Genomic DNA, 25,969 nt, shown 5'->3' on the forward strand with positions numbered 1-25,969 from the left:
GTGTGTGTGTGGTAATATTTCAAATTAATATTAGTAAAAAAAAGTAGCCAAAAAATAGTAATAAAAAATGGACGAGTGGCGCCCCTAGCATTTGCCTATTCCGCCTATGCCACGGGCCGGCCCTGTTCGGACTACTCTCTTGCCTGCGTTCCCTGCCTTGTAGTGTTGTTTGTTTGGACTGCCTGCATGTATGTATTGTGACCTTGCCTGTACTCTGGACTTCGATTGTGGATCATTGTCTTAATAAAATTGCATTTGGATCCCCACTCTTGTTGACTCATCGTTACAGTCTTGTTTCTAGTCCAAACATCTAAAAATTCTTAAAAACAAGAAGTATTTACTAGACAAGCAACAGTAATTGTCTTGTTTTGGGGGAAAATAACTCAAAATGAAGAGAGTTTTTGCTTAAAGCTACACTGTGTAACTTTTTTAGTTTATTCTTAGCTAAAAGCACTTAGTTCTTTCAAAAATATATGTGCTCATTAATGTATATTTACTTCTTTCGAGTAATAAAGTATTCTCGTAAGTTTATAATATGCCGTTGAAAACACATACGGGTGAGGGGTTCGAATGCCGGTCGCCATGTTGCTCCTCCATCTTGAAAGTACAGTAGCCAAAGAGGGACATACCCGTAAATTCAAGCTTAAGGTCTTTGCACACGGAGTCCGATATTTTCGCATGAGTTTTTTCGTATTCGTGATCTGAAAAATTAATCACGCACAGAGACCGTGCACACTGAGTCCGATGCGGATTAATGAATGCGTTACGGGTAAAAAACGCAAAACAAGACAAAGTGACGTCTAGTGAGGATGATTTGTTTGTCCTGAGGCGATTGTGTTCATCCACTCCTGCGATCGCGTAGAGAGGAGAGTTTCTATCCAGCGGGATTATCCAGACCGACTGATTTAAAGTTTCAGTGTCAGTGGCTCAGTTTGAGCTTTGCTAGCGATACTGGAGCCACATATTAAAACTACGACCACTAATTTCAGAGAATCAATTGATCCCGAACACCTGGCAGTATGTCTATGGATCCAAACACACACGCACACACACAGCTTTACAGAGACTTGATGTGCTATAATTATAGCTGTGATATAATAATATTTTTGGTATTTTTGCTAGAATAATATGTATGGTGGCTCTGAGTTGTCAAAACGTCTCTCAAAATGCATTTTTACGGATGCAAAAACGCAGAAAATCAAACCTGTTCCACATTTTTTTTTGGACGGGCAAAAGTTTCGGAGGCATGTGATTGACATAATGTGAGGTCGAATTTATTTTTTGACATGCGTACATTTCGCATGCGAATTACGGACTCAGTGTGCGAAGGCCTTTAGTCTTTCGCGTTTTAACACTCGATGGCACCGTGTCGAATGTGAAGAGGGGGATTGCCATGTTAATCTTGGACTAAATCGGCCACCGTGGGAGTTGAAACGAAATCAGAATTGAGAGGAACAGAAACTAATATTCACTGGATGGTCATATACCTTTACACCGCTAGATGGGGGAAAATATCACACAGTGGAGCTTTAAAAATAAGCGAAATAATCTGCCAGTGGGGTAAGCAAAGCTTATTATAAGCAAAAACTCTCTTCATTTTGAGTTATTTTCCCCCAAAACAAGACAATTACTGTTGCTTGTCTAGTAAATACTTCTTGTTTTTAAGAATTTTTAGATGTTTGGACTAGAAACAAGACAAATACTAAGTAAGAAAAGCGTTTTTTGCAATGAAGCCAAAGGACCCAAAACTACATCAGGGCATGAACATTTTTTGAACATGCAGCTGACAGCCGGCCACATGAGCTCTGCCACGTTTGTCCTTCTCTCAGTTTCTGCTGCTTTAACAATGCCATGGTTTAAAGCATATGTCAGACAGTAGGAGCCTTTCTTTCTTTCAGAGGTTGCTAGGCATAGATGTGCAGTTTGACAGGCTTTTAGCAGTGTAACCTGAGGGCAGCAGATTGTCCTTAGCAGCGGTAATCTCTCGCTCCCTTACGTCCTCATTCCCTCCCTCTTTTTTCTTCCTCTCTTCATTTATCGTCTCTGTCCTTCTCCCTGGTTTCTCCATCTCCGTCTTTCACACCGAGGCTCACTATGGAAACGGAGCAATCTCCCGCTGGTGGCGTTTTCATTAGAGACACACAAACGTTAAAGGGTTAGTTCAGCCAAAAATGAAATGTCTGTCATTAACTCCTCTCCCTAATGTCGCTCCACACCCGTAAGACCTCCGTTCATCTTCACACACAGTTTAAGATATTTTATATTTAGTCCGAGAGCGTATGCAAGTGTATGCACACTATACTGTCCATGTCCAGAAAGGGAATAAAAACATCATCACAGTAGTCCATATGAGACATCAGTGGGTTAATTAGAGTCTCTTGAAGCATCCAAAATACATTTGGGTCCAAAAATAACAAAAACTACGACTTTATTCGGCATTGGCTTCTCTTCCGTGCTTGAGTTAACTCCTCAGATAAAGATTCAAACGGTTATGAATCAGCGAATCGATTCATGATTCGGATCACGTGTCAAACTGCTGAAATCACGTGACATTGGCGATCCGAATCATGAGTCGATTCGCTGATTCATAACCGTTTGAATCTTTATCTGAGGAGTTAACACAAACGCGGAAGAGAAGCCAATGCTGAATAAAGTCGTAGTTTTTGTTATTTTTGGACCCAAATGTATTTTGGATGCTTCAAGAGACTCTAATTAACCCACTGATGTCTCATATGGACTACTGTGATGATGTTTTTATTCCCTTTCTGGACATGGACAGTATAGTGTGCATACACTTGCATACGCTCTCAGACTAAATATAAAATATCTTAAACTGTGTGTGAAGATGAACGGAGGTCTTACGGGTGTGGAGCGACATTAGGGAGAGGAGTTAATGACAGACGTTTCATTTTGGGGTGAACTGACCCTTAAACGCTGTGCCACACACCGCTGGTCCTTCATTACTGCGAGCCGTGTGTGACGAGGCTGATCGGCTTCTTTACTCTGAGCTCATGACGGCGTTGCCCCGGCTGGAAGAACTCACAATAAATGTGTGTCAGGTTGGGATGTGCGAAAATTAGGGCCAAATGGCTAGTCGACTAATCAGTTTAAGGACGTCCTGTGTAATCAGGCCAGGTCATGTGACCCGATCAATCCTGCTTTTAAAATAGTTTATTCTTCACATGCAGCAATCAAACACAGCGAGGACAAAAACAGTATTCTGTATGCATAAGCAAAAATGTACATGAATTATATATATAGTGTGTGTGTTATTAAATTATGTATTAAAGAGTTCATTAAATAATTGCATTTATCAAATGCATGTTATATGTATATTGCATTTATAAATTATTGTATAAATCCATGTTGTAAAATAATACTATACAAAAATATTTATTTATATATTCAATTATTAATTTGTTTTATATTTTGTATAAATATATATTATACATAGCTTATAAATATTAATATATATATATATATATATATATATATATATATATATATATATATATATATATATATATATATATATATATATATATATATATATATATATATATATATATATATATATATTAGGGCTGGGATAAACGATTATTTTTTTACCGATTAATCTAGCGATTATTTTTTCGGTGCATCGATTAATCTAACGATTAATTTTCCCTGTCCGATTCGGTTACGATTCGATTCGATTATCGATTATCTCCCCATTAATTGCCTAATAGCAATTTATACATGTTGATTTAATTATCTGAATGAAAAAAACTAATTCCTTAACATTGCAATATATGTTTATTGCTCTTAAAATTCCAAAGTAAAAGACTATACAAGAGCAATGCATTCAATAAAATCATAAAGTGCACGCGCACACACACACACACACACACATACACACATACACACCCTATTTTGAAGTTACTGCACTCTTCCTTTGTATTTTCTGCAAAAAATGTGGAGTCATGCCAAGGCAAAAGGCAGTAACTTCCATATTATCAATATTTGGTTGCTGATCACCATTTACAAAATCAATATAGTAACACCTGTATAAAATCTAATGATCATGGCATTTATTTTGGATGATTTACAATTAATTATAATTACCATCATGTGCTTTGGTTGCATTCTGATGCCATTATTAAGGACACAATACGTCTTGTAAAGAGTATCTTCATTGCTGTGCAGCAAAACTTACAGGTTGATAGGTGACACTGAATTATATGAACAAGATAAGATTATTTCTTATGAGTAAACATTTGCATATATAATGCAAAGATATAAAAAATAGAACAAATAACAAATCATGTAAAAATGCATGTGATTGTAATAAGATAAATAGCAAATAGTGCCGCTGGTTAATCAAGGGTTAAGTTTGGCTAGCACACTCTAATGACAGCATGACTGGATCGGATTGCCCATTCATAGGCTAAACAGAGTAATTATTTATTGCAATATGTTTTTAATGTTTTTATCTAGTAAAAAAAATTATACAATAGGCTACATAGCTTAATTACTTTTACATCTTTGAATGAAAATCGCCTATAGCCTAAAAGGACAACTTTTAGATTGATGTGAACGACGAGTAGGAATAATTCTCAGAATGCTTGTGGATTAAACATCCCCGATGACGTTCATTGCCATGGATTTTATCGGGTTTACAAGAAAAGGTAGGATATATGGATATAATTGCGAACTGTTACTACTGATTGTATGCGTGAGCGCAGGCTGTCACGGCATTCGAGTGCACACAGTCGGGCAGCCCCAAACTGCCTGACAGCGCGCTGAGTGAATATTCTGCATTATGAAAACATGTATGACAGTACACAGGCTACACCGTAACTTAAACGCGGCAGACTTTAATAGACAGTAAAAAAAAAAAGGCGAGACACCATAACTGGATGTCGGTACCGTAACTTAATTTAAACATCTGTCTTCCTGTGTGCAGAAATTTGTTTACGTAGCAGCGACAAAACGCGTGCATGCACACCTGTGTTAAGAGCGCTTGCTCCGTGCGAAAATACGGTTTGTACAGTATAAAAACCATTACGCCTATGGAATGTCCCCATATGTCACAAAAACAAACGTGTGTGTGTGTGTGTGTGTGTGTGTGTGTGTAGTTTTTTTTAAAGCCAGACACTTATCGCTGAAGAGCACTCAGGCCAAATGCATTCCTTCAGAAGGTTTGAGCAGATCTCGAGTGGCCTGTTTATTGGGCAGACGTGAGACACATTACACACTGCAGAACTTTGACTGAATCCCAATGACAGAAAGAATTGACTGGAGATATCGAGCACTGCTGTGTGTGTGTGTGTGTGTGTGTGTGTGTGTGTGTGTGTGTGTGTGTGTGTGTGTGTGTGTGTGTGTGTGTGTGTGTGATTATTGTGTTCTTTGTACTTTGCATTTTAATCAGTGGAGGAAGAGTTTGACCACATCAGCAGCAGTGTCGAGTCGATCGTCCTGCCAGAGAATAGCAGAGGGGCTTAGAGAGGTTAAGATAAAGTTGCTTTGATAAAGTCCTCCTTTGATCAGGACTAGGGCTTGAATGCTGCTGTTGGTCATTGTTCTGTTTTATCATTGTGTCCTTTCAGCATCTTCTGCAGCTCTACCTGTTTGTGAAAGATGGCGTAGGCTATTTTTAAAGGAGATGCTCTGTGGCTCTATCAGACGTGGACAAAGTACACAACTATATTACTAGAGTAAAAGTACTACTGATCAAATATTACTCCGTTACAAGTGGAAGATGTAAAAACAGATTTTTACTTAAGTAGAAGAACAGAAGGATTTGTTACTTAAAGGAGTACTTCAGCACTGGGAAGATGAATCTGTATTTAAACTGGGTCATTGATGTAGTAGAAATGTGAAATTATTTTTGAATTTGGTGCCTTCTAGACTGAGAAAAGACAGAAAATGTATTTTTGTCTCATGGGGATGAAAGACTACAATTCCCAGAATGCTTCACTGCCCTGTGAGGCCACTCCCACAGCCACCGCTACTGGATTACTGTGACTAAGTTCAGAAAGTACAATTAAATACTGAAAGTGTGTGTTCAATATAACTATATATATATATATATATTATTTATAATCACCGTTATTTTTATAATTTTATATTTCTATATTCTTAAAAATATAATAAAATTATATTTTTATAATTTTATATTTATACATCTATCTGTGCTCTTAGGGTGGGTGGAAAAAATATCAACTTAATAGTCAAAAAAAATTTCAAGCAATATTTTATATATTTATTTATTTATTTATTTATTTTTCACAGTGAAAATATGTATACATTAAAATATATGGCTGCCTTTAAAGTAAATTTTTTCAGGTAATATTTTACTTTATATTTCTATTTTATTACATTTAATTTTATAATAATTTAAAGTGTGCATGTCTAAATATATGCACGGTTATAATGTTCTTCTCTATTTTTTGCTGATCATTTGATGAATAACTGCTTGAATATGCACACAAATGCCTCTCTTAATAAAACCCTGTTTAATAGCGCAGTGTTAATTGCAGTAAGCAAACGAGTGTGTTGTGAATACAGAGCAATGTGTGATGAGTCCAATTGGCAGGAAAAAGGTGTGTTTGCATTGACAGAACGGCAATGACATGATTCAAGACACATTCACATGAAGGGTAAGTTGTGTTTTTGCAGTTAAAGAGATGGTTCACCCAAAAATTAAAATGACTCCATGATTTACTCTCCCTCAGCTCATCCTAGGTGTGTATGACATTCTGCTTTCAGACGAACTCAATCAGAGTTATATTAATAAATGTCCTGGCTCATCCAAGCTATATAATGACAGTGAATGACTGTTTCTGTTTTGAAGTCCAAATAAAAGTGCATCTATCCGTCATAAAAGTGCATCTATCATCATAAAAGTGCATCTATCCGTCATAAAAGTTCATCTATCCATCATAAAAGTGCATCTATCCGTCATAAAAGTGCCTCTATCATCATAAAAGTGCATCTATCCGTCATAAAAGTGCATCTATCCGTCATAAAAGTGCATCTATCCGTCATAAAAGTTCATCTATCCGTCATAAAAGTGCATCTATCCATCATAAAAGTGCATCTATCCATCATAAAAGTGCATCTATCCATCATAAAAGTGCATCTGTCCATCATAAAAGTGCATCCATCCATCATAAAAGTGCATCCATCCGTCATAAAAGTGCATCCATCCGTCATAAAAGTGCATCTATCCGTCATAAAAGTGCATCTATCCATCATAAAAGTGCATCTATCCATCATAAAAGTGCATCTATCCATCATAAAAGTGCATCCATCCGTCATAAAAGTGCATCCATCCGTCATAAAAGTGCATCTATCCGTCATAAAAGTGCATCTATCCATCATAAAAGTGCATCTATCCATCATAAAAGTGCATCTATCCGTCATAAAAGTGCATCTATCCGTCATAAAAGTGCATCTATCCATCATAAAAGTGCATCTATCCATCATAATAGTGCATCCATCCATCATAAAAGTGCATCTATCCATCATAAAAGTGCATCTGTCCATCATAAAAGTGCATCCATCCATCATAAAAGTGCATCCATCCGTCATAAAAGTGCATCTATCCGTCATAAAAGTGCATCTATCCATCATAAAAGTGCATCTATCCATCATAAAAGTGCATCTATCCATCATAAAAGTGCATCTATCCGTCATAAAAGTGCATCTATCCGTCATAAAAGTGCATCTATCCGTCATAAAAGTGCATCTATCCATCATAATAGTGCATCCATCCATCATAAAAGTGCATCTATCCATCATAAAAGTGCATCTATCCATCATAATAGTGCATCCATCCATCATAAAAGTGCATCCATCCGTCATAAAAGTGCATCCATCCATCATAAAAGTGCATCCATCCATCATAAAAGTGCATCTATCCATCATAAAAGTGCATCTATCCGTCATAAAAGTGCATCTATCATCATAAAAGTGCATCTATCCATCATAAAAGTGCATCCATCCATCATAAAAGTGCATCCATCCGTCATAAAAGTGCATCCATCCGTCATAAAAGTGCATCTATCCGTCATAAAAGTGCATCTATCCGTCATAAAAGTGCATCTATCCATCATAAAAGTGCATCTATCCGTCATAAAAGTGCATCTATCCGTCATAAAAGTGCATCTATCCATCATAATAGTGCATCCATCCATCATAAAAGTGCATCTATCCATCATAAAAGTGCATCTATCCATCATAATAGTGCATCCATCCATCATAAAAGTGCATCCATCCGTCATAAAAGTGCATCCATCCATCATAAAAGTGCATCCATCCATCATAAAAGTGCATCTATCCATCATAAAAGTGCATCTATCCGTCATAAAAGTGCATCTATCATCATAAAAGTGCATCTATCCATCATAAAAGTGCATCCATCCATCATAAAAGTGCATCCATCCGTCATAAAAGTGCATCCATCCGTCATAAAAGTGCATCTATCCGTCATAAAAGTGCATCCATCCATCATAAAAGTGCATCCATCCATCATAAAAGTGCATCCATCCATCATAAAAGTGCATCTATCATCATAAAAGTGCATCTATCATCATAAAAGTGCATCTATCATCATAAAAGTGCATCTATCCATCATAAAAGTGCATCTATCATCATAAAAGTGCATCTATCATCATAAAAGTGCATCTATCCATCATAAAAGTGCATCTATCATCATAAAAGTGCATCTATCCATCATAAAAGTGCATCCATCCATCATAAAAGTGCATCCATCCGTCATAAAAGTGCATCCATCCATCATAAAAGTGCATCTATCCGTCATAAAAGTGCATCTATCCGTCATAAAAGTGCATCTATCCGTCATAAAAGTGCATCCATCCATCATAAAAGTGCATCCATCCATCATAAAAGTGCATCCATCCATCATAAAAGTGCATCTATCCGTCATAAAAGTGCATCTATCCATCATAAAAGTGCATCTATCATCATAAAAGTGCCTCTATCATCATAAAAGTGCATCTATCCGTCATAAAAGTGCATCTATCCGTCATAAAAGTGCATCTATCCGTCATAAAAGTGCATCTATCCATCATAAAAGTGCATCTATCCATCATAAAAGTGCATCTATCCATCATAAAAGTGCATCCATCCGTCATAAAAGTGCCTCTATCATCATAAAAGTGCATCTATCATCATAAAAGTGCATCTATCCATCATAAAAGTGCATCTATCATCATAAAAGTGCATCCATCCATCATAAAAGTACATAATGCACTTTTATGGACCTCAAAACAGAAACAGTCATTCACTCCCATTATAAAGATTGGATGAGCCAGGACATTTTATAACTCTGATTGTGTTCGTCTGAAAGAAGAATGTCATACACACCTAGGATGACTGGAGGAGGAGTTTCATTTTTGAGTGAACACTCCCTTTTACTGCCAGTCTGTAAAAGTGCTGCAGATATTTAGTAAATGTGCGGTGGGGTCGGCTCCTGAGAATAAACCTGCTGTTAGAAAGTTTCTGCTGTGCTTTTAAAACGGCTGAGCGTGCAGTTCATTCTGAGTCTTTGATGGGAAGTTTCGGTTGTGTATAATACGTGTGAAGGCAGAAAACATTGACTTTCATATTTCATCAGTAAGCAGAGCAAGTACTGAAGCATCGTGTGGCAAGCTGGGAAGTTTAGTCGTTTCAAACGCATTGAAAAAATCGATTTCATAGCCTGTGAGTCGAGGGATTTGAGCTGAAAGAGACAGTAAAACATCTTATGCCACTCATGTGCTAAAGGAATTATCGTCGATACGAGTTTCCGAGGTACAAAGTGCACGTGAATGCCCTCTGATGCTGTGTTTACCACTGTGAGGTTCAGAAAATAATAATGATACCCAAATTCCTGAGATCAGCGTGCCTTAAACTTTAAACATGGTGGCGGCAATTACCATGGTGGTAATCCACATCTGTAGCTGAGCGTTGTTCTTTGCTCGGGTTTTAGCGAAAAGGAAAAGTTTAAATCGCTTAAAACAGACGTGATTGCTGATTTGAACGAGTGATGTTCATCCATCTTTGTAATGTCCAAAATCTGCTTCACCGTCGCTGCGCTGTCGTTTTGTGTAAAGCAACGTTTCTGATTGGTGCTGTGATTTCGACGGATTAGAAATGGGCTTGAATGAGCTCTTTGCCAGACTTCTTGCAGAGCAAATCTAAACTTGCCGGAAGTTGTCTGGGTTTTCTTGATTTAAGAATTGTTAGATATTTAGAATAGAAACAAGACACAAATGCTGAGTAAGAAGAGCATTTTTTTGCAGTGTAAACATGACTTCTGAAGTGGGAAGTAGCACATTTCCGATAGCACATGAAGCCAGCATTAATCTCCATTCTCTTCGTTTACCTGTGCAGATAGCAGTCTCCGCTGCCAAATCGGCCTCCTCGACGGATGACTTATACCTGGAGGACGCCGGGTCGGGAGGTTACCCTGAAGATGACGACGATTTCAGCTCCGGATCGGGATCAGGTAAGGATCGCTTCATGCATTCCCGGTGTAGTCGGATCCCTTCATGTTGGATGTGGCAGCATGTGTCTTTTTTTTTCAGGAGCCGGAGAGGAGGTTGTAGAAGTGGCCACAGTAAACACACTCTTCATCGTGCCTAAAGCAGAGCCAACACAGGACTCCACCAAAGACTTCACGCCAAAAGTGGAGACTTCAACATCACGGGATGCTCCCAAAGACACAAAGAAACGAGTCAGGATAGAGGTAGGTGTCAGCTATACAGTTCTTCTGTCTATCAGTGTCAGTGTTTCTGTGCATGTTAAAGAAGAGCATTGAGTGTGTTTACATGCACGTTCTTAAGCCGATTATGCCTAATAAGTCGACAATGAACATGGTCATGTAACCGCGGTAACCCGTTTTCTTTTATCAGAGTAAGCTCATAAACGGCGTAAGAATAAACCGATTGACACAGGCAATTTTTTGCCTCTTACCTGGATTTTGCGCGTCATGTAAACGCATTAACCTGCTTTCTGTCGGCTTATTGAAGAGCGCATGTGTGATCGAGGACAAAAACGCAAACTTACAGCAGATTTAAACACATTTTTACAATTATTGTTTTACATGAAATAAGGACATATATCACAAACGCAGACTCTTTAAAACCCAGAAAATGTTAAAGATGTGTTCTCATCTCAGTCAGCAGAAGTAGAAGAGGTTCAGTCAAAACGCTGAATAACTGATGAGGGATAATATTTGCCGTAAATCTCCAGCTCACGCTTTATTAACATCACAACTGATGAAACATTGGGAATACTCCGAGTCAGATACGGACATTAGTATTTTTGACGTCACTACAAGGAAATAACCCGGTTTATTAATAAAGTCATGTAAACGCGGGTTACTAGCGTTGTCAGTTTACTGGTGTGCATGTAAACGCACCCAATTATGCTTTTGTACAACTTTCCTTAGTGTGTAATTTTGCTGCTCTTCTCTATATTAGAGTCAGTGAGCGTCAGTTTCATGGACACCAGTGAGCTGATTACTCAAAAAAACAGCTTATTGAAATAACCGGTTTAATAATAACCAGTTTTCCTCCGTTTACATGCAAACCAGTAAACTGACAACTCTAGTAAACCGCGTTTACATGACTATATTAATAAACCAGATTAGTGACGTCAAAAATACTAATGTCCGTATCTGACTCTGAGTATTCCCAATGTTACGTCAGTTGTGATGTTAATAAAGCGTGAGCTGGAGATTTACGGCTCATATTATCCCTCATCAGTTCCAGATGAAGCGTTTAGACTGAACCTCTTCTGCTGACTGAGATGAGAACACATCTTTACAATGCTCTGGGTCTTAAAGAGTCTGCGTTTGTGATATGTGTCCTTATTTCATGTAAAACGCTCGCTCGCTCTGTCTGGATGCGTTTAAATCTGCTGTAAGTTTGCGTTTTTGTCCCCTATCACACATGCACACTTCAATAAGCCGACAGAAAGCAGGTTAATGCGTTTACATGACGCGCAAAATCAGAGTAAGAGGCAAAAAACGACCTGTGTCGATCGGTTTATGCTTACGCCGTTTATGAGCTTACTCCGATAAAAGAAAACAGGTTACCGCGTTTACATGACCATGTTCATTATCGGCTTATTAGGCATAATCGGCTTAAGAACGTGCATGTAAACACACCCTGTGTTTCTGAACTCCTGAAACGCCTCCATTGTAGTCTTGAGTTTTCCTCCAGGAACCAACACGTCACAATATTCCTCATTATAATAATGAATACGCAGAATAACGGGGCGGGCCTGTTTGAGTTAGTTAGTCGAGTGTTGAAACTGGAGCGGTTATGGTAAGGGGCGGGACATTTCCCAAACACACTGCAAAAAATGCTTAGTAATTTTGTCTTGTTTCCAGTCTAAATATCTAAATATTCTTAAATCAAGATGCATTTGCTCGATAAGTAAAACGACATAAGATATTTTTTCTTGTTTTCTTAAAAATCAAATCAAAAGGAAGTGAGTTTTTGCTTTAAACAAGCAAAATGATCTGCCAATGGGGTGAGAAAAATAATCTTATTTCTGTTTGGGATGGTATGGAGCTAGAAATATGACAAAATGATCTGAATTTGAATTGCATAAATCTGAATTATTGACAAGTGTAATCTAACAAAATTTGATATTATGTTGCATTTTACATCGTTCTTTGATTTTTTAAATGTTGAATATAGGACATTTGAAATTGAACACATCTGAAATGTTTTTATGTCGAAATTGTATAGACATGTATTTTCAAACAGCAGATATTGTGTTCTAAATTAATAGACTGGAAATCTTCAGTTTTTGAAAATACAGATTTCAGATGAAGAAGAAATTCAGACTTACAGAAAGTAGGCCAGAGGTCATCATCAGGGAAGAGTAAAGGATGTCAGAAAAGTCAAACGAGCACCATCTGATCATTTCATTTCCCATTTGTAATGAAATAAAGAGAGAAGATCAAACGGCCCTTTTATACTTTTGTCTAGTTTAGATTAATGCACAGAGTCCAGCGCTGTGAAGTCTTCCTTCACTAACACATTCTCCTCTTCCTCCTCTTCCTCCTCTTCCTCCTCTTCCCGATGTTTAGGCTCCAGATGTTGGCACAGAAGACTCGCGCAGAAACCCCATCACCAGCACCACCAGCCTCCCTCGAGCCCCGCTGGAGGTCCAGTCGGAGAATCTCTTCCAGAGGACGGAGGTTTTGGCAGGTCTGGAAATCATAATCGATTATAAATACTCCTGTTAATTTTGATACAGCAAGACATTTTTGAGTATTCATAGGAAATGCCACAATATGCACAAACGCACTCTCAAACACACACACACACACACACACACACACACACACACACACACACACACACACACACACACACACACACACACACACACTCATGTACACACACATGCACATATACTGAAATACACACAAACTCACACAAACTCACTCATGCACACTCATTTACTTACACACACACACACACACGCTCATTCACACACGCACGCACACACACACACACACACACACTCATACACACACGCGCACACCTACAAACACACACACACACACACACACACTGCCACTGCCACTGCCCCTAAACCTACCCAACACACACACACACACACACGCACACTCATATACACACACACACATGCACATATACTGAAATACACACAAACTCACTCATGCACACTCATTTACTTACACACACACACACACACACACACACACACTCTCATACACACACACGCACACCTACAAACACACACACACACATATAAATGTGATGTCATTGAGGTATTCCAGCTTATAATTATAGATGTCTTACACTGGCGTTGTATCTCTCACGGGGAGTTTCGAGAGTTCACTGCACATTTCCTTCACATGCAGCAGATCCAGTTCTCCGTGCACAAAGGTCAAATTCTCAGTTTAAGCGCAGGCCGCTTTAATATCCTGCTCCACAGCGACACACACTTCCTCTCGCCCGATCTCTCGCCCCTCCAGCAGCGTCCAGGCCTTCCTTATTTAATTATGAACATAATCCCGTCTGCTTTACATGAGCCATAGACTCCCAGATGACGCTTCCGTCCGACAGCGATTGGGAGAATATTACCGCTTTTAGCACGCAAATTTGAAAACTGGGTTCTTTATTTTCTTCTTTTTTTAAATATAATCACAATTATCCAAACACCACACTCGATTTGCACCATTCCTAGATTGTTTGCAAAATGACACACTTCAGTCAAAACATATACACACATTTGTGAAAATGCTGTTAGTGCTGTTAATTATTTTCATTTAACCTACACAGTCCTCAATGATCAGACACTATTGCAGACAGTCTCACACTGCTGCGATAAATAAAAAACACATCTGTAAAAAAAAGACTCATTTTAGGAAATAGCATGTGCTTGATTTTTGGCCAGACATTATGGAAGGGATAATTTAGATGAAAAACAAAACAAAACTGTGACTAACCCACAACATTCGTCATGATTCGTTTGAGATATAGGGAGAATGTACACAAATAGGCCTACTATAAACTAAAATATTTCAAGTATATATATATATATACAGTGCCTTGCGAAAGTATTCGGCCCACTTGAACTTTGCGACCTTTTGCCACATTTCAGGCTTCAAACATAATGATATGAAACTGTAATTTTTTGTGAAGAATCAACAACAAGTGGGACACAATCATGAAGTGGAACGAAATTATTGGATATTTCAAACTTTTTTAACAAATCAAAAACTGAAAAATTGGCAGTGCAAAATTATTCGGCCCCCTTAAGTTAACCCTTTGTAGCGCCACCTTTTGCTGCGATTACAGCTGTGAGTCTCTTGGCGTTTGACTCTATCAGTTTTGCTCATCGAGAGACTGAAATGTTTGCCCGTTCCTCCTGCAGAACAGCTGGAGCTCAGTGAGGTTGGATGGAGAGCGTTTGTGAACAGCAGTTTTCAGTTCTTTCCACAGATTCTCGATTGGATTCAGGTCTGGACTTTTGGCCATTCTAACACCTGGATATGGTAATTCTTGAACCATTCCATTGTAGATTTTGCTTTATGTTTTGGATCATTGTCTTGTTGGAAGACAAATCTCTGTCCCAGTCTCAGGTCTTTTGCAGACTCCATCAGGTTTTCTTCCAGAATGGTCCTGTATTTGGCTCCATCCATCTTCCCATCAAAGTTAACCATCTTCCCTGTCCCTGCTGAAGAAAAGCAGGCCCACACCATGATGCTGCCGCCACCATGTTTGACAGTGGGGATGGTGTGTGTTCAGGGTGATGAGCTGTGGTGCTTTTAGGCCAAACATAACGTTTTGCATTGTTGCCAGAAAATTCAATTTTGGTTTCATCTGATCAGAGCACCTTCTTCCACATGTTTGGTGTGTCTCCCAGGTGGCTTGTGGCAAACTTTAAACAACACTTTTATCTTCTTGCCACTCTTCCAGAAAGGCCAGATTTGTGCAGTATCCGACTGATTGTTGTCCTATGGACAGAGTCTCCCACCTCAGCTGTAGATCTCTGCAGTTCCTCCAGATGATCATGGGCCTCTTGGCTGATCTCTGATCAGTCTTCTCCTCGTATGAGCTGAACGTTTAAAGGGACGGCCAGGTCTTGGTAGATTTGCAGTGGTCTGATACTCCTTCCATTTCAATATTATCGCTTGCAGAGCGCTCCTCGGGATGTTTAAAGCTTGGAAAATCTTTCTGTATCCAAATCCGGCTTTAAACTTCTCCACAACAGTATCTCGGACCTGCCTGGTGTGTTCCTTGTTCTTCATGATGCTCTCTGCGCTTTAAACGGACCTCTGAGACCATCACAGTGCGGGTGCATTTATACGGAGACTTGATCACACACAGGTGGATTCTGCTGATCATCATTAGTCATTTAGGTCAACACTGGATCATTCAGAGATCCTCACTGAACTTCTGGAGAGAGTTTGCTGCACTGAAAGTAAAGGGGCCGAATAATTTTGCACGCCCAATTTTTCAGTTTTTGATTTGTTAAAAAAGTTTGAAATATCCAATAAATTTCGTTCCACTTCATGATTGTGTCCCACTTGTTGTCGTTTCTTCACAAAAAATTACAGTTTCATATCATTATGTTTGAAGCCTGAAATGTGGCAAAAGGCCAAAAGTTCAAGGGGAACGAATACTTTCGCAAGGCACTGTATATATATAATACAGTATTTCTTACCTTAATCAGTTACAGTAATCAACCAACAATGAAATCTATGAAACACATAAAATCTGTTGACTTACATACACTTTGACTCTGAAGAAAAACTACAGTAAAAGCGACTCACCTGCTGCCTTTTAAAGCACACCTGAGTGCTGTGTTTTCAAATGAGCACGTGTGTGTTTCCACAACAGGTGGATGTGATTATCCAATGCGTTCATTAGTGTGGTCATTGGCAATCCGGGGCTTTGTAGACAAAGAGGTGGACAAAGTACACAACTCTATTACTAGAGTAAAAGTACAGAAGTATTTGTTTTCAAAAGTACTCAAGTATCAAAAGTAAATTTCCTTTTCTATGTCGCCTCATTATTGTATTATAGTTGTATAAATGCACTTTATGGACTGCATGGTAAATGGACTGCATTTATATAGCGCTTTTATCCAAAGCGCTTTACATTTTTGCCTCACATTCACCCATTCATACACCAACGGCGATGTCTGCCATGTAAGGCTGCAATCCAGCTCGTCGGGAGCAGCTGGGGTTAGGTGTCTTGCTCATGGACACTTCGACACTTGGTCAGGTGGAACCGGGGATTGAACCACCAACCTTCTGGTTTGTAGACAATCTACATGAACCACTGAGCCACTGCCGCCCATCATGGTTTAAGCCAGTCAGTGATGCTCCATCTGACACACTAGCAGACGACTAACTTAAACTCATTTAAATACTTGTAGAAAAGTTACAAAGCTCTTTATAAAGCTGCTGTCACTTTAAGGCCGAATGCACGGATCCAATACACTGATACACATCTGATATTCTCACAACTTTACTCTTCTCTTTCTCCCAGACGTTCATATTTGTAATATTTTATAAAACATGCATCTAGTGTATGTCAACTAAACTAATCTTGATTTTTTTTTAACTGAAACATATTTTTAAAGTATGGCTATGGGTGCACACACTGTGCCTAAGAACCGTCGTCTTCCATTTCGCTATAAACTGATCAGTGTTGGGAGAATGTATGACCCTATAAGAGAGATTCCTGATAGACTGTCTGCAACAACAACAACAACAAACCTTTTAGAGAAGAAAAAAAATCATCCGCTGACTTTCAAAGCTGCGACAGAAACGACTTTCGACTTCGAGGACCTTGATAGAAATGTAGTGGAGTAATGTAATGTAGTATTTGTCTTTCAGATGGAGTGAAGTTAAAGTTTCACTAAACGAATAATACTCCATTAAAGTACAGATACTCAAAAAGTGAACTTCAGTACAGTACTCGGTTAAATGTGCTGAGTTACTGTCCACCTCTGCACAATCCTTATCTGTGTGAAAATGTGTGTAGAGTTTTTACAAATCACTGTGTGTGATGTTGTGCAAATTTGTGGAGATGTTTTGCTCATTGGAGTAGAATTTAGCAAATTGTGTGAACATTTTTGTGTTAGTCTGTAAACAATCGTGCTCTTGTGTTGCAGCTGTGATTGCGGGCGGAGTCATCGGCTTCCTCTTCGCCATCTTCCTCATCCTCCTGTTGGTGTACCGCATGAGAAAGAAGGACGAAGGCAGCTACGACCTCGGGGAGAGGAAGCCGTCCGGAGCGGCCTATCAGAAAGCTCCGACCAAGGAGTTTTACGCATAGACTCAGTCTAATATCAGTGACTACGACAGACTCCTTCTGCATTCAAAAAAATCCCACCACATGATTGAGGAAAAGACGAATAACGTAAAGAGTATTGTAATTAAGCACTGCAAAAAAGGCTCTTCTTACTCAGTATTTTTGTCTTGTTTCTAGTCCAAACATCTAAAAATTCTTACATTAAGAAACAAATACAAATTATTGTCTTGTTTTGGGAAAAAATTACTTAAAATGAAGAGAGTTTCTGCTTAAAATAAGATAAATAATCTGCCAGAGTAAAAGAATCTTGTTTTCTGTTTGAATTAAGATTATTTTTCTCACCCCATTGGCAGATTATTTATCTTATTTTAAGCAAAAACTCTCTTCATTTTGAGTTATTTTTCCCAAAACAAGACAATTACTTTTGCTTGTCTAGTAAATACTTCTTGTTTTTAAGAATTTTTAGATGTTTGGACTAGAAACAAGACAAAAATACTGAGTAAGAAAAGCGTTTTTTTGCAGTGAGACCTTTTCTTTCCTCTATTTTTTTGTTTAGTTTTTTTGGCAAATCTCTGTATTTAAACGTTATTTTCTGTGTATTTGAGAAGGCTGAAAAGATAAAAAAGCATCCGTCTCATGCCGAAGGAGCCGTTTTTAGTCGCTGATTCTACTTTTTAACTGTAGCAGTATGTATTTGTAAAGAAAATTTTAAAGTGGAATAATTGAATATAATTGTTCTGTATCAGTCCTGATTTTATTTCTCATCTTCTTTTGTCCTAGCATGTCTGCCGTTGATCATAAGTGTTTCATTAATTTATCATGATGCCTTTCTGTCTAATAATGTTCCCCTGCAGCTCGTTTGATCATTTCACAGCTCTCAGCTCAGCGTTTATCGGTGCTCAGAGCTGAAAATGCGTTTGATTTGAGTGTTTGTAGGTTTGGAGAAACGACCAGTGCCATTTGAGCCGTCGCAGACGTCATGCCCTTCTCCACACACACACACACACACACACGTTTCCTTTGATCCGAGCGTCCATAAAAGCCCACATTTATCCTCATGTCACACTGCGGTGATCTGTTCCATCGGTTCGATCTGATTTTTACTGTTAGAGGGGCCACTTTCCAAACTGCCAACTCGGAGTCACGATTAAAGGGATGATTCACCTAAAAATGAACATTATCCCGGGATTTACTCCCCTCAAGACATCCTAGGTGTGTATGACATTCTTCTTTCGGACAAACACAGTCACAGTTATTATAAAAATGGTCCTTCCAAGCTTTATAATGGCAGTGAATGACTGTTTCTGTTTTGAATTTCATAAAAGTGCATCTATCCGTCATAAAGGAGGGTCTATTCATCATTATAGAGCATCTATTAATCATAAAAGAACATCCATCCATCATAAAAACGCATCTATTCATCATAAAGGTGCATCTATCCATCATAAAAGCACATCTATCCATCATAAAAGTGCATCTATCCATCATAAAGGTGCATCTATCCATCATAAAGTGCATCTATCCATCATAAAGTGCATCTATCTGTCATAAAAGTGGATCTATCATCATAAAGTGCATCTATCCATCATAAAAACGCATCTATCCATCATAAAGTGCATCTATCCGTCATAAAAGTGCATCTATTAATCATAAAAACGCATCTATTTATCATAAAAGTGCATTTATCCATCATAAAACAGCATCTATCCACTTAATGCGCGTTTATGATGGATGGATAGATGCGCTTTGAAACAGAAACAGTCATTCACTGCCATTATAAAGCGTGGATGAGCCAGGACATTTATTAATATAACTCTGATTGTGTTTGTCTGAAAGCAGAATGTCATACACACCTAGGATGACTGGAGGAGGAGTAAATCATGGAGTTATTTTCATTTTTGGGTGGACGATCCCTTAGTAATCAACAGTTTCTGATAAAGTAGTTTGTAAATGTTTGAAATGGTTCATCCGCCCAGTTTGAGTGCGGTAATGGCTGATCAGGAAGCGTTGTGGAGAGCCGTCCCCTGCGCTCTTTAGATCGGTGTAAGGGGTGTGTATCCCAGTGTATCGTCCCCTCCTCTCGCTCCTGATGTCCCGACTGTGACCAACACCGGAGTGACTGATCTAAGGTACTGACAAACATCTGCAAACCCAAAGATTGCTGTGTTTTCCTTTGGCCACATTTGAGGTTTTCGTTTCATTGTTAGCTGTTAGTTTTGTTTTTTTGACCTTCGCATCCAATTACTTATTCATGTATGGGAAAAATCTATATAGAATTATATATAAATGTATATTCACAAATGTTTTAAACCTTGCCTTAAAAGTGCCTACCATTTGGACGCGCGCAGTCTGTGGTGTGTCGGCGGCGTGCGGGTCATGAATGGCTAGCCTGATGTTCTTGTGTTAGCGCAGCTGAATGAAACGGTTTTTAGTTGTTCAAAAGCAGACAGTATTGTACCTGTAAGTTCAACAACACTACTGAATAAACATGTGGCCTAAACCACTGCTGGTCTTTTATCTGCCTCGACATCCATCCATCCATCCATCCATCCATCCATCCATCCATCCATCCATCCATCCATCCATCCATGTTTGTCATCTATTATTCTATCTCTCATTCCTTCTGACTATCTATCTATCTGTCTGTCTGTCGTTCTATCAGTCTGTCGTTCTATCACTTGATCATTCGATCTGTCTGTCGTTCTATCGTTCGATCTGTCTGTCGTTCTATCATTCGATCTGTCTGTCGTTCTATTGTTCGATCTGTCTGTCGTTCTATCATTCGATCTGTCTGTCGTTCTATCGTTCGATCTGTCTGTCGTTCTATCATTCGATCTGTCTGTCGTTCTATTGTTCGATCTGTCTGTCGTTCTATCATTCGATCTGTCTGTCGTTCTATCGTTCGATCTGTCTGTCGTTCTATCATTCGATCTGTCTGTCGTTCTATTGTTCGATCTGTCTGTCGTTCTATCATTCGATCTGTCTGTCGTTCTATTGTTCGATCTGTCTGTCGTTCTATCATTCGATCTGTCTGTCGTTCTATCGTTCGATCTGTCTGTCGTTCTATCATTCGATCTGTCTGTCGTTCTATTGTTCGATCTGTCTGTCGTTCTATCATTCGATCTGTCTGTCGTTCTATCGTTCGATCTGTCTGTCGTTCTATCATTCGATCTGTCTGTCGTTCTATTGTTCGATCTGTCTGTCGTTCAATCGTTCGATCTGTCTGTTCTATTGTTCGATCTGTCTGTCGTTCTATCATTCAATCTGTCTGTCGTTCTATCATTCAATCTGACTGTCGTTCTATCGTTCGATCTGTCTGTCGTTCTATCATTCTATCTGTCTGTCGTTCTATTATTCTATCAGTCTTTCGTTCTATCATTCAATCTGTCTGTCGTTCTATCATTCTATCAGTCTGTCGTTCTATCATTCAATCTGTCTGTCGTTCTATCATTCGATCTGTCTGTCGTTCTATCATTCAATCTGTCTGTTCTATCATTCGATCTGTCTGTCGTTCTATTGTTCGATCTGTCTGTCGTTCTATCATTCGATCTGTCTGTCGTTCTATTGTTCGATCTGTCTGTCGTTCTATCATTCTATCTGTCTGTCGTTCTATCATTCTATCAGTCTGTCGTTCTATCATTCGATCTGTCTGTCGTTCTATTGTTCGATCTGTCTGTCGTTCTATTGTTCGATCTGTCTGTCGTTCTATCATTCGATCTGTCTGTCGTTCTATCATTCGATCTGTCTGTTCTATTGTTCGATCTGTCTGTCGTTCTATCATTCAATCTGTCTGTCGTTCTAACATTCAATCTGACTGTCGTTCTATCGTTCGATCTGTCTGTCGTTCAATCATTCAATCTGTCTGTTGTTCTATCATTCTATCTGTCTGTCGTTCTATCGTTCTATCTGTCTGTCGTTCTATCGTTCGATCTGTCTGTTGTTCTATCATTCGATCTGTCTGTCGTTCTATTGTTTGATCTGTCTGTCGTTCTATTGTTCGATCTGTCTGTCGTTCTATCGTTCGATCTGTCTATCGTTCGATCTGTCTGTCGTTCTATCATTCGATCTGTCTGTCGTTCTATTGTTCGATCTGTCTGTCGTTCTATCATTCTATCTGTCTGTCGTTCTATTATTCTATCAGTCTTTCGTTCTATCATTCAATCTGTCTGTCGTTCTATCATTCTATCAGTCTGTCGTTCTATCATTCAATCTGTCTGTCGTTCTATCATTCGATCTGTCTGTCGTTCTATCATTCAATCTGTCTGTTCTATCATTCTATCTGTCTGTTCTATCATTCTATCTGTCTGTCGTTCTATCATTCGATCTGTCTGTCGTTCTATTGTTCGATCTGTCTGTCGTTCTATCATTCTATCTGTCTGTCGTTCTATCATTCTATCAGTCTGTCGTTCTATCATTCGATCTGTCTGTCGTTCTATTGTTCGATCTGTCTGTCGTTCTATTGTTCGATCTGTCTGTCGTTCTATCATTCGATCTGTCTGTCGTTCTATCATTCGATCTGTCGTTCTATTGTTCGATCTGTCTGTCGTTCTATCATTCAATCTGTCTGTCGTTCTATCATTCAATCTGACTGTCGTTCTATCGTTCGATCTGTCTGTCATTCAATCATTCAATCTGTCTGTTGTTCTATCATTCTATCTGTCTGTCGTTCTATCGTTCTATCTGTCTGTCGTTCTATCGTTCGATCTGTCTGTTGTTCTATCATTCGATCTGTCTGTCGTTCTATTGTTCGATCTGTCTGTCGTTCTATTGTTCGATCTGTCTGTCGTTCTATCGTTCGATCTGTCTATCGTTCGATCTGTCTGTCGTTCTATCATTCGATCTGTCTGTCGTTCTATCGTTCGATCTGTCTGTCGTTCTATCATTCGATCTGTCTGTCGTTCTATTGTTCGATCTGTCTGTCGTTCAATCGTTCGATCTGTCTGTTCTATTGTTCGATCTGTCTGTCGTTCTATCATTCAATCTGTCTGTCGTTCTATCATTCGATCTGTCTGTCGTTCTATCATTCGATCTGTCTGTCGTTCTATCATTCGATCTGTCTGTTCTATTGTTCGATCTGTCTGTCGTTCTATCATTCAATCTGTCTGTCGTTCTATCAGTCAATCTGACTGTCGTTCTATCGTTCGATCTGTCTGTCGTTCAATCATTCAATCTGTCTGTTGTTCTATCATTCTATCTGTCTGTCGTTCTATCATTCTATCTGTCTGTCGTTCTATCGTTCGATCTGTCTGTCGTTCTATCATTCAATCTGTCTGTCGTTCTATCATTCTATCTGTCTGTCGTTCTATCATTCTATCTGTCTGTCGTTCTATCATTCGATCTGTCTGTCGTTCTATTGTTCGATCTGTCTGTCGTTCTATTGTTCGATCTGTCTGTCGTTCTATCATTCGATCTGTCTGTCGTTCTATCGTTCGATCTGTCTGTCGTTCTATCGTTCGATCTGTCTGTCATTCTATTGTTCGATCTGTCTGTCGTTCTATTGTTCGATCTGTCTGTCGTTCTATCGTTCGATCTGTCTGTCGTTCTATTGTTCGATCTGTCTGTCGTTCTATCGTTCGATCTGTCTGTCGTTCTATCGTTCGATCTGTCTGTCGTTCTATCGTTCGATCTGTCTGTTGTTCTATTGTTCGATCTGTCTGTCGTTCTATCGTTCGATCTGTCTGTCGTTCTATCATTCGATCTGTCTGTCGTTCTATCATTCGATCTGTCTGTTCTATTGTTCGATCTGTCTGTCGTTCTATCATTCAATCTGTCTGTCGTTCTATCATTCAATCTGACTGTCGTTCTATCGTTCGATCTGTCTGTCGTTCAATCATTCAATCTGTCTGTTGTTCTATCATTCTATCTGTCTGTCGTTCTATCATTCTATCTGTCTGTCGTTCTATCGTTCGATCTGTCTGTCGTTCTATCATTCTATCTGTCTGTCGTTCTATTGTTCGATCTGTCTGTCGTTCTATTGTTCGATCTGTCTGTCGTTCTATTGTTCGATCTGTCTTTCATGAGATTTATCTATCATTTAATCAGTCTATCCATTTTATCTATGTGTCCATCCTTCCATCCACCCAGTGTAATTATTTCCGTGAAGGTAAACAGCTGGAGTGGTGTGTATGAGTGAATGTGTCTGGAATCTTTTGCAGGGATTGTAAACTGGGAACTAAAGGGATTTCTGCTGAGAGTGTTTGCTCATGGGCTCAGCTCCGCAGATTACCTCTGTATTTATTAATCTTTATTGGTTCTCCTCTGGGATTACTGTACCGCTGATGATCAGTGCTTCTCATATTTAGATCAGTGTCAAGGGCTGATGGAATATAAATACTGACACTGGGAACATACATCTGAATATTACACCATAAGATCACAACAATGTTTTTTTATTATTATTTACAGGGAGGGCTTTGTACTGTAAGTATAATCCTCAAGAGAGAAACTGAATGGAATAATGAAATCCACTGCAACAAGAATGGTATTTTTGCTCCTCTTGTAAACATTAGTATGCTCCTCAACTCTCCCGTCTCTGTGTTTGCGTTCAGCATTGCCGTTTTTCCCCATATAATCGAGGGTCAAGCCTAACCTTAGCCCTGGCAGATGTACATGCCTACAGCGTGATCTGTAGCATCTGCCTGAGCCAGTTCCACCAAAACATTTCAGCCTTCTTTCTCATCCATTCAGCTGTGCTGATTATGAGTCCTGAATTTACGGCTGCCCGATCAGTGCCTAGTGTTTGTGTGTGTCCGTGTCACAGCGTCCCTTTAGTTTATAATTTATAGGGGTTTCTCTCAATAGGGGCAGGGAGAGGGAAAAAGAGGGAGTGGATATGGAGCACAAAAGGCCACCGGGGCTTCTCTCTGAGAAACAGGGCCGATTCAGTAAAGAGGCCAACCATGGATGCCAAACCATGCAGAAACTTCAAGGAATGCCATCCAAAGTAAACATACTTTCAGGCCTCATAAGAGCTTATGACCGAAGGGCAAAAGAAAATCCACGAGTCAAAAGCTGGTGTTCCTCAGAAGTTGAGTTTCTTTCCATTAAAGGTGCAGTGTGTAATATTTAGGATGATCTATTGACAGAAATGCAATAAAATATACTATGGTTTCAGTGGTGTATAAAGACCTTACATAGGCCCCATTTACACGCCACGGTTCTAGTGAACAAAACCCGATTTTATCGTCTCATGTTGCACAGATGAGTTATTGTGTGTGTAATTAGGAAAAAAACGCATGAATTCCGATATCCTCAGATTGGATTCAGACTAGGGATGGCAAAAACTAAACATTTTCTTGACCGACCACCGAGCCTCATTAGCCGGTTGAAACCGGTTAACCGATTAGTTTAAAATATGCTGCGCTATTTGAAATAACAGCCGCGAGCCATGCCTGCAATTTCGCAACTCTGTCGCATCTCTCTATGATCTCTCTCTGCCGCTCTGCCTCTCGCTCTCAAACACACACACACACACACACACACACACACACACACTGTCCCTTCCACTCATGTCACTTTTTTAAAATCCTCTACAGCGCGAAACACGAGTCCCATAAACGTGGCACCGAGGAGCTTGTTTGTAATCGGAGGACAAATGGCTCCTTAGTTTCGACATGGTTTGGGCACAAGCTGATCGCGCTGAAAATAAAGGCGTTTGTCCAGCGTAAGAAGCTCATTTGAAACATTATTTAAGAAAATGACAGCTCCGAACAGACGCCGCTTTAGTTCGAGGTAGTGCTAACAATAATAAAGAAAGATGACGATCAACACCTTATGTGTTTCCACTGAAATGTAGATGTAATATATTTCCAAATGTAAGCCCATCTTATGGGGACTGAAGCTTCATCCTGTCGTCTGCACCGGCTCTAACCTCGAGTGTTTACTGTCTGCAAACCTTGTGAGCGCTCAAACCCAAACGCTGTGACCTCGCGCCAAATGTTTTTATCGGTTTATTAAGTACAAACAGGCGAGTTATGAAAAAATTGAGTGTGAGCGATTTGTTCACTTTACACAAAAAGCTTTTGTAATGAGACGGCTAACTGTAGTAGCGTTTAGTCCACTGTCTATAATAGACTAATTTAGAGATCACTTTTTTTGTTTTTTACCGACAACTTTGATCGGTTAATGTTGATACGGTCAACCATCGGTCAAACGGTCATCGGTTA

General features: G+C 39.2%; 1 protein-coding gene across 2 annotated transcripts in view; it reads left to right on the forward strand.

The window, feature by feature from the left end:
* Positions 1–20,304, forward strand: part of sdc2 (syndecan 2) — a 73,438-nt gene extending 53,134 nt beyond the window's left edge. The window contains exons 2-6 of one of the 2 annotated variants that reach the window (XR_010899240.1): positions 10,381–10,495; positions 10,575–10,735; positions 13,094–13,214; positions 17,665–19,275; positions 19,338–20,304. Coding sequence is in view for 1 of the 2 variants with exons in the window: in XM_067425602.1 (XP_067281703.1) it covers positions 10,381–10,495; positions 10,575–10,735; positions 13,094–13,214; positions 17,665–17,828 (561 nt within the window). In the remaining variant the exon portion in view is untranslated. Of the gene's footprint in view, positions 1–10,380; positions 10,496–10,574; positions 10,736–13,093; positions 13,215–17,664 lie in introns of both variants that reach the window. The other variant, XM_067425602.1, reaches the window with a different exon arrangement.
* Positions 20,305–25,969: the final 5,665 nt, after the last annotated feature.

Source organism: Pseudorasbora parva, chromosome 19 (assembly GCF_024679245.1).
Source record: "Pseudorasbora parva isolate DD20220531a chromosome 19, ASM2467924v1, whole genome shotgun sequence".
NCBI lineage: Eukaryota > Metazoa > Chordata > Actinopteri > Cypriniformes > Gobionidae > Pseudorasbora > Pseudorasbora parva.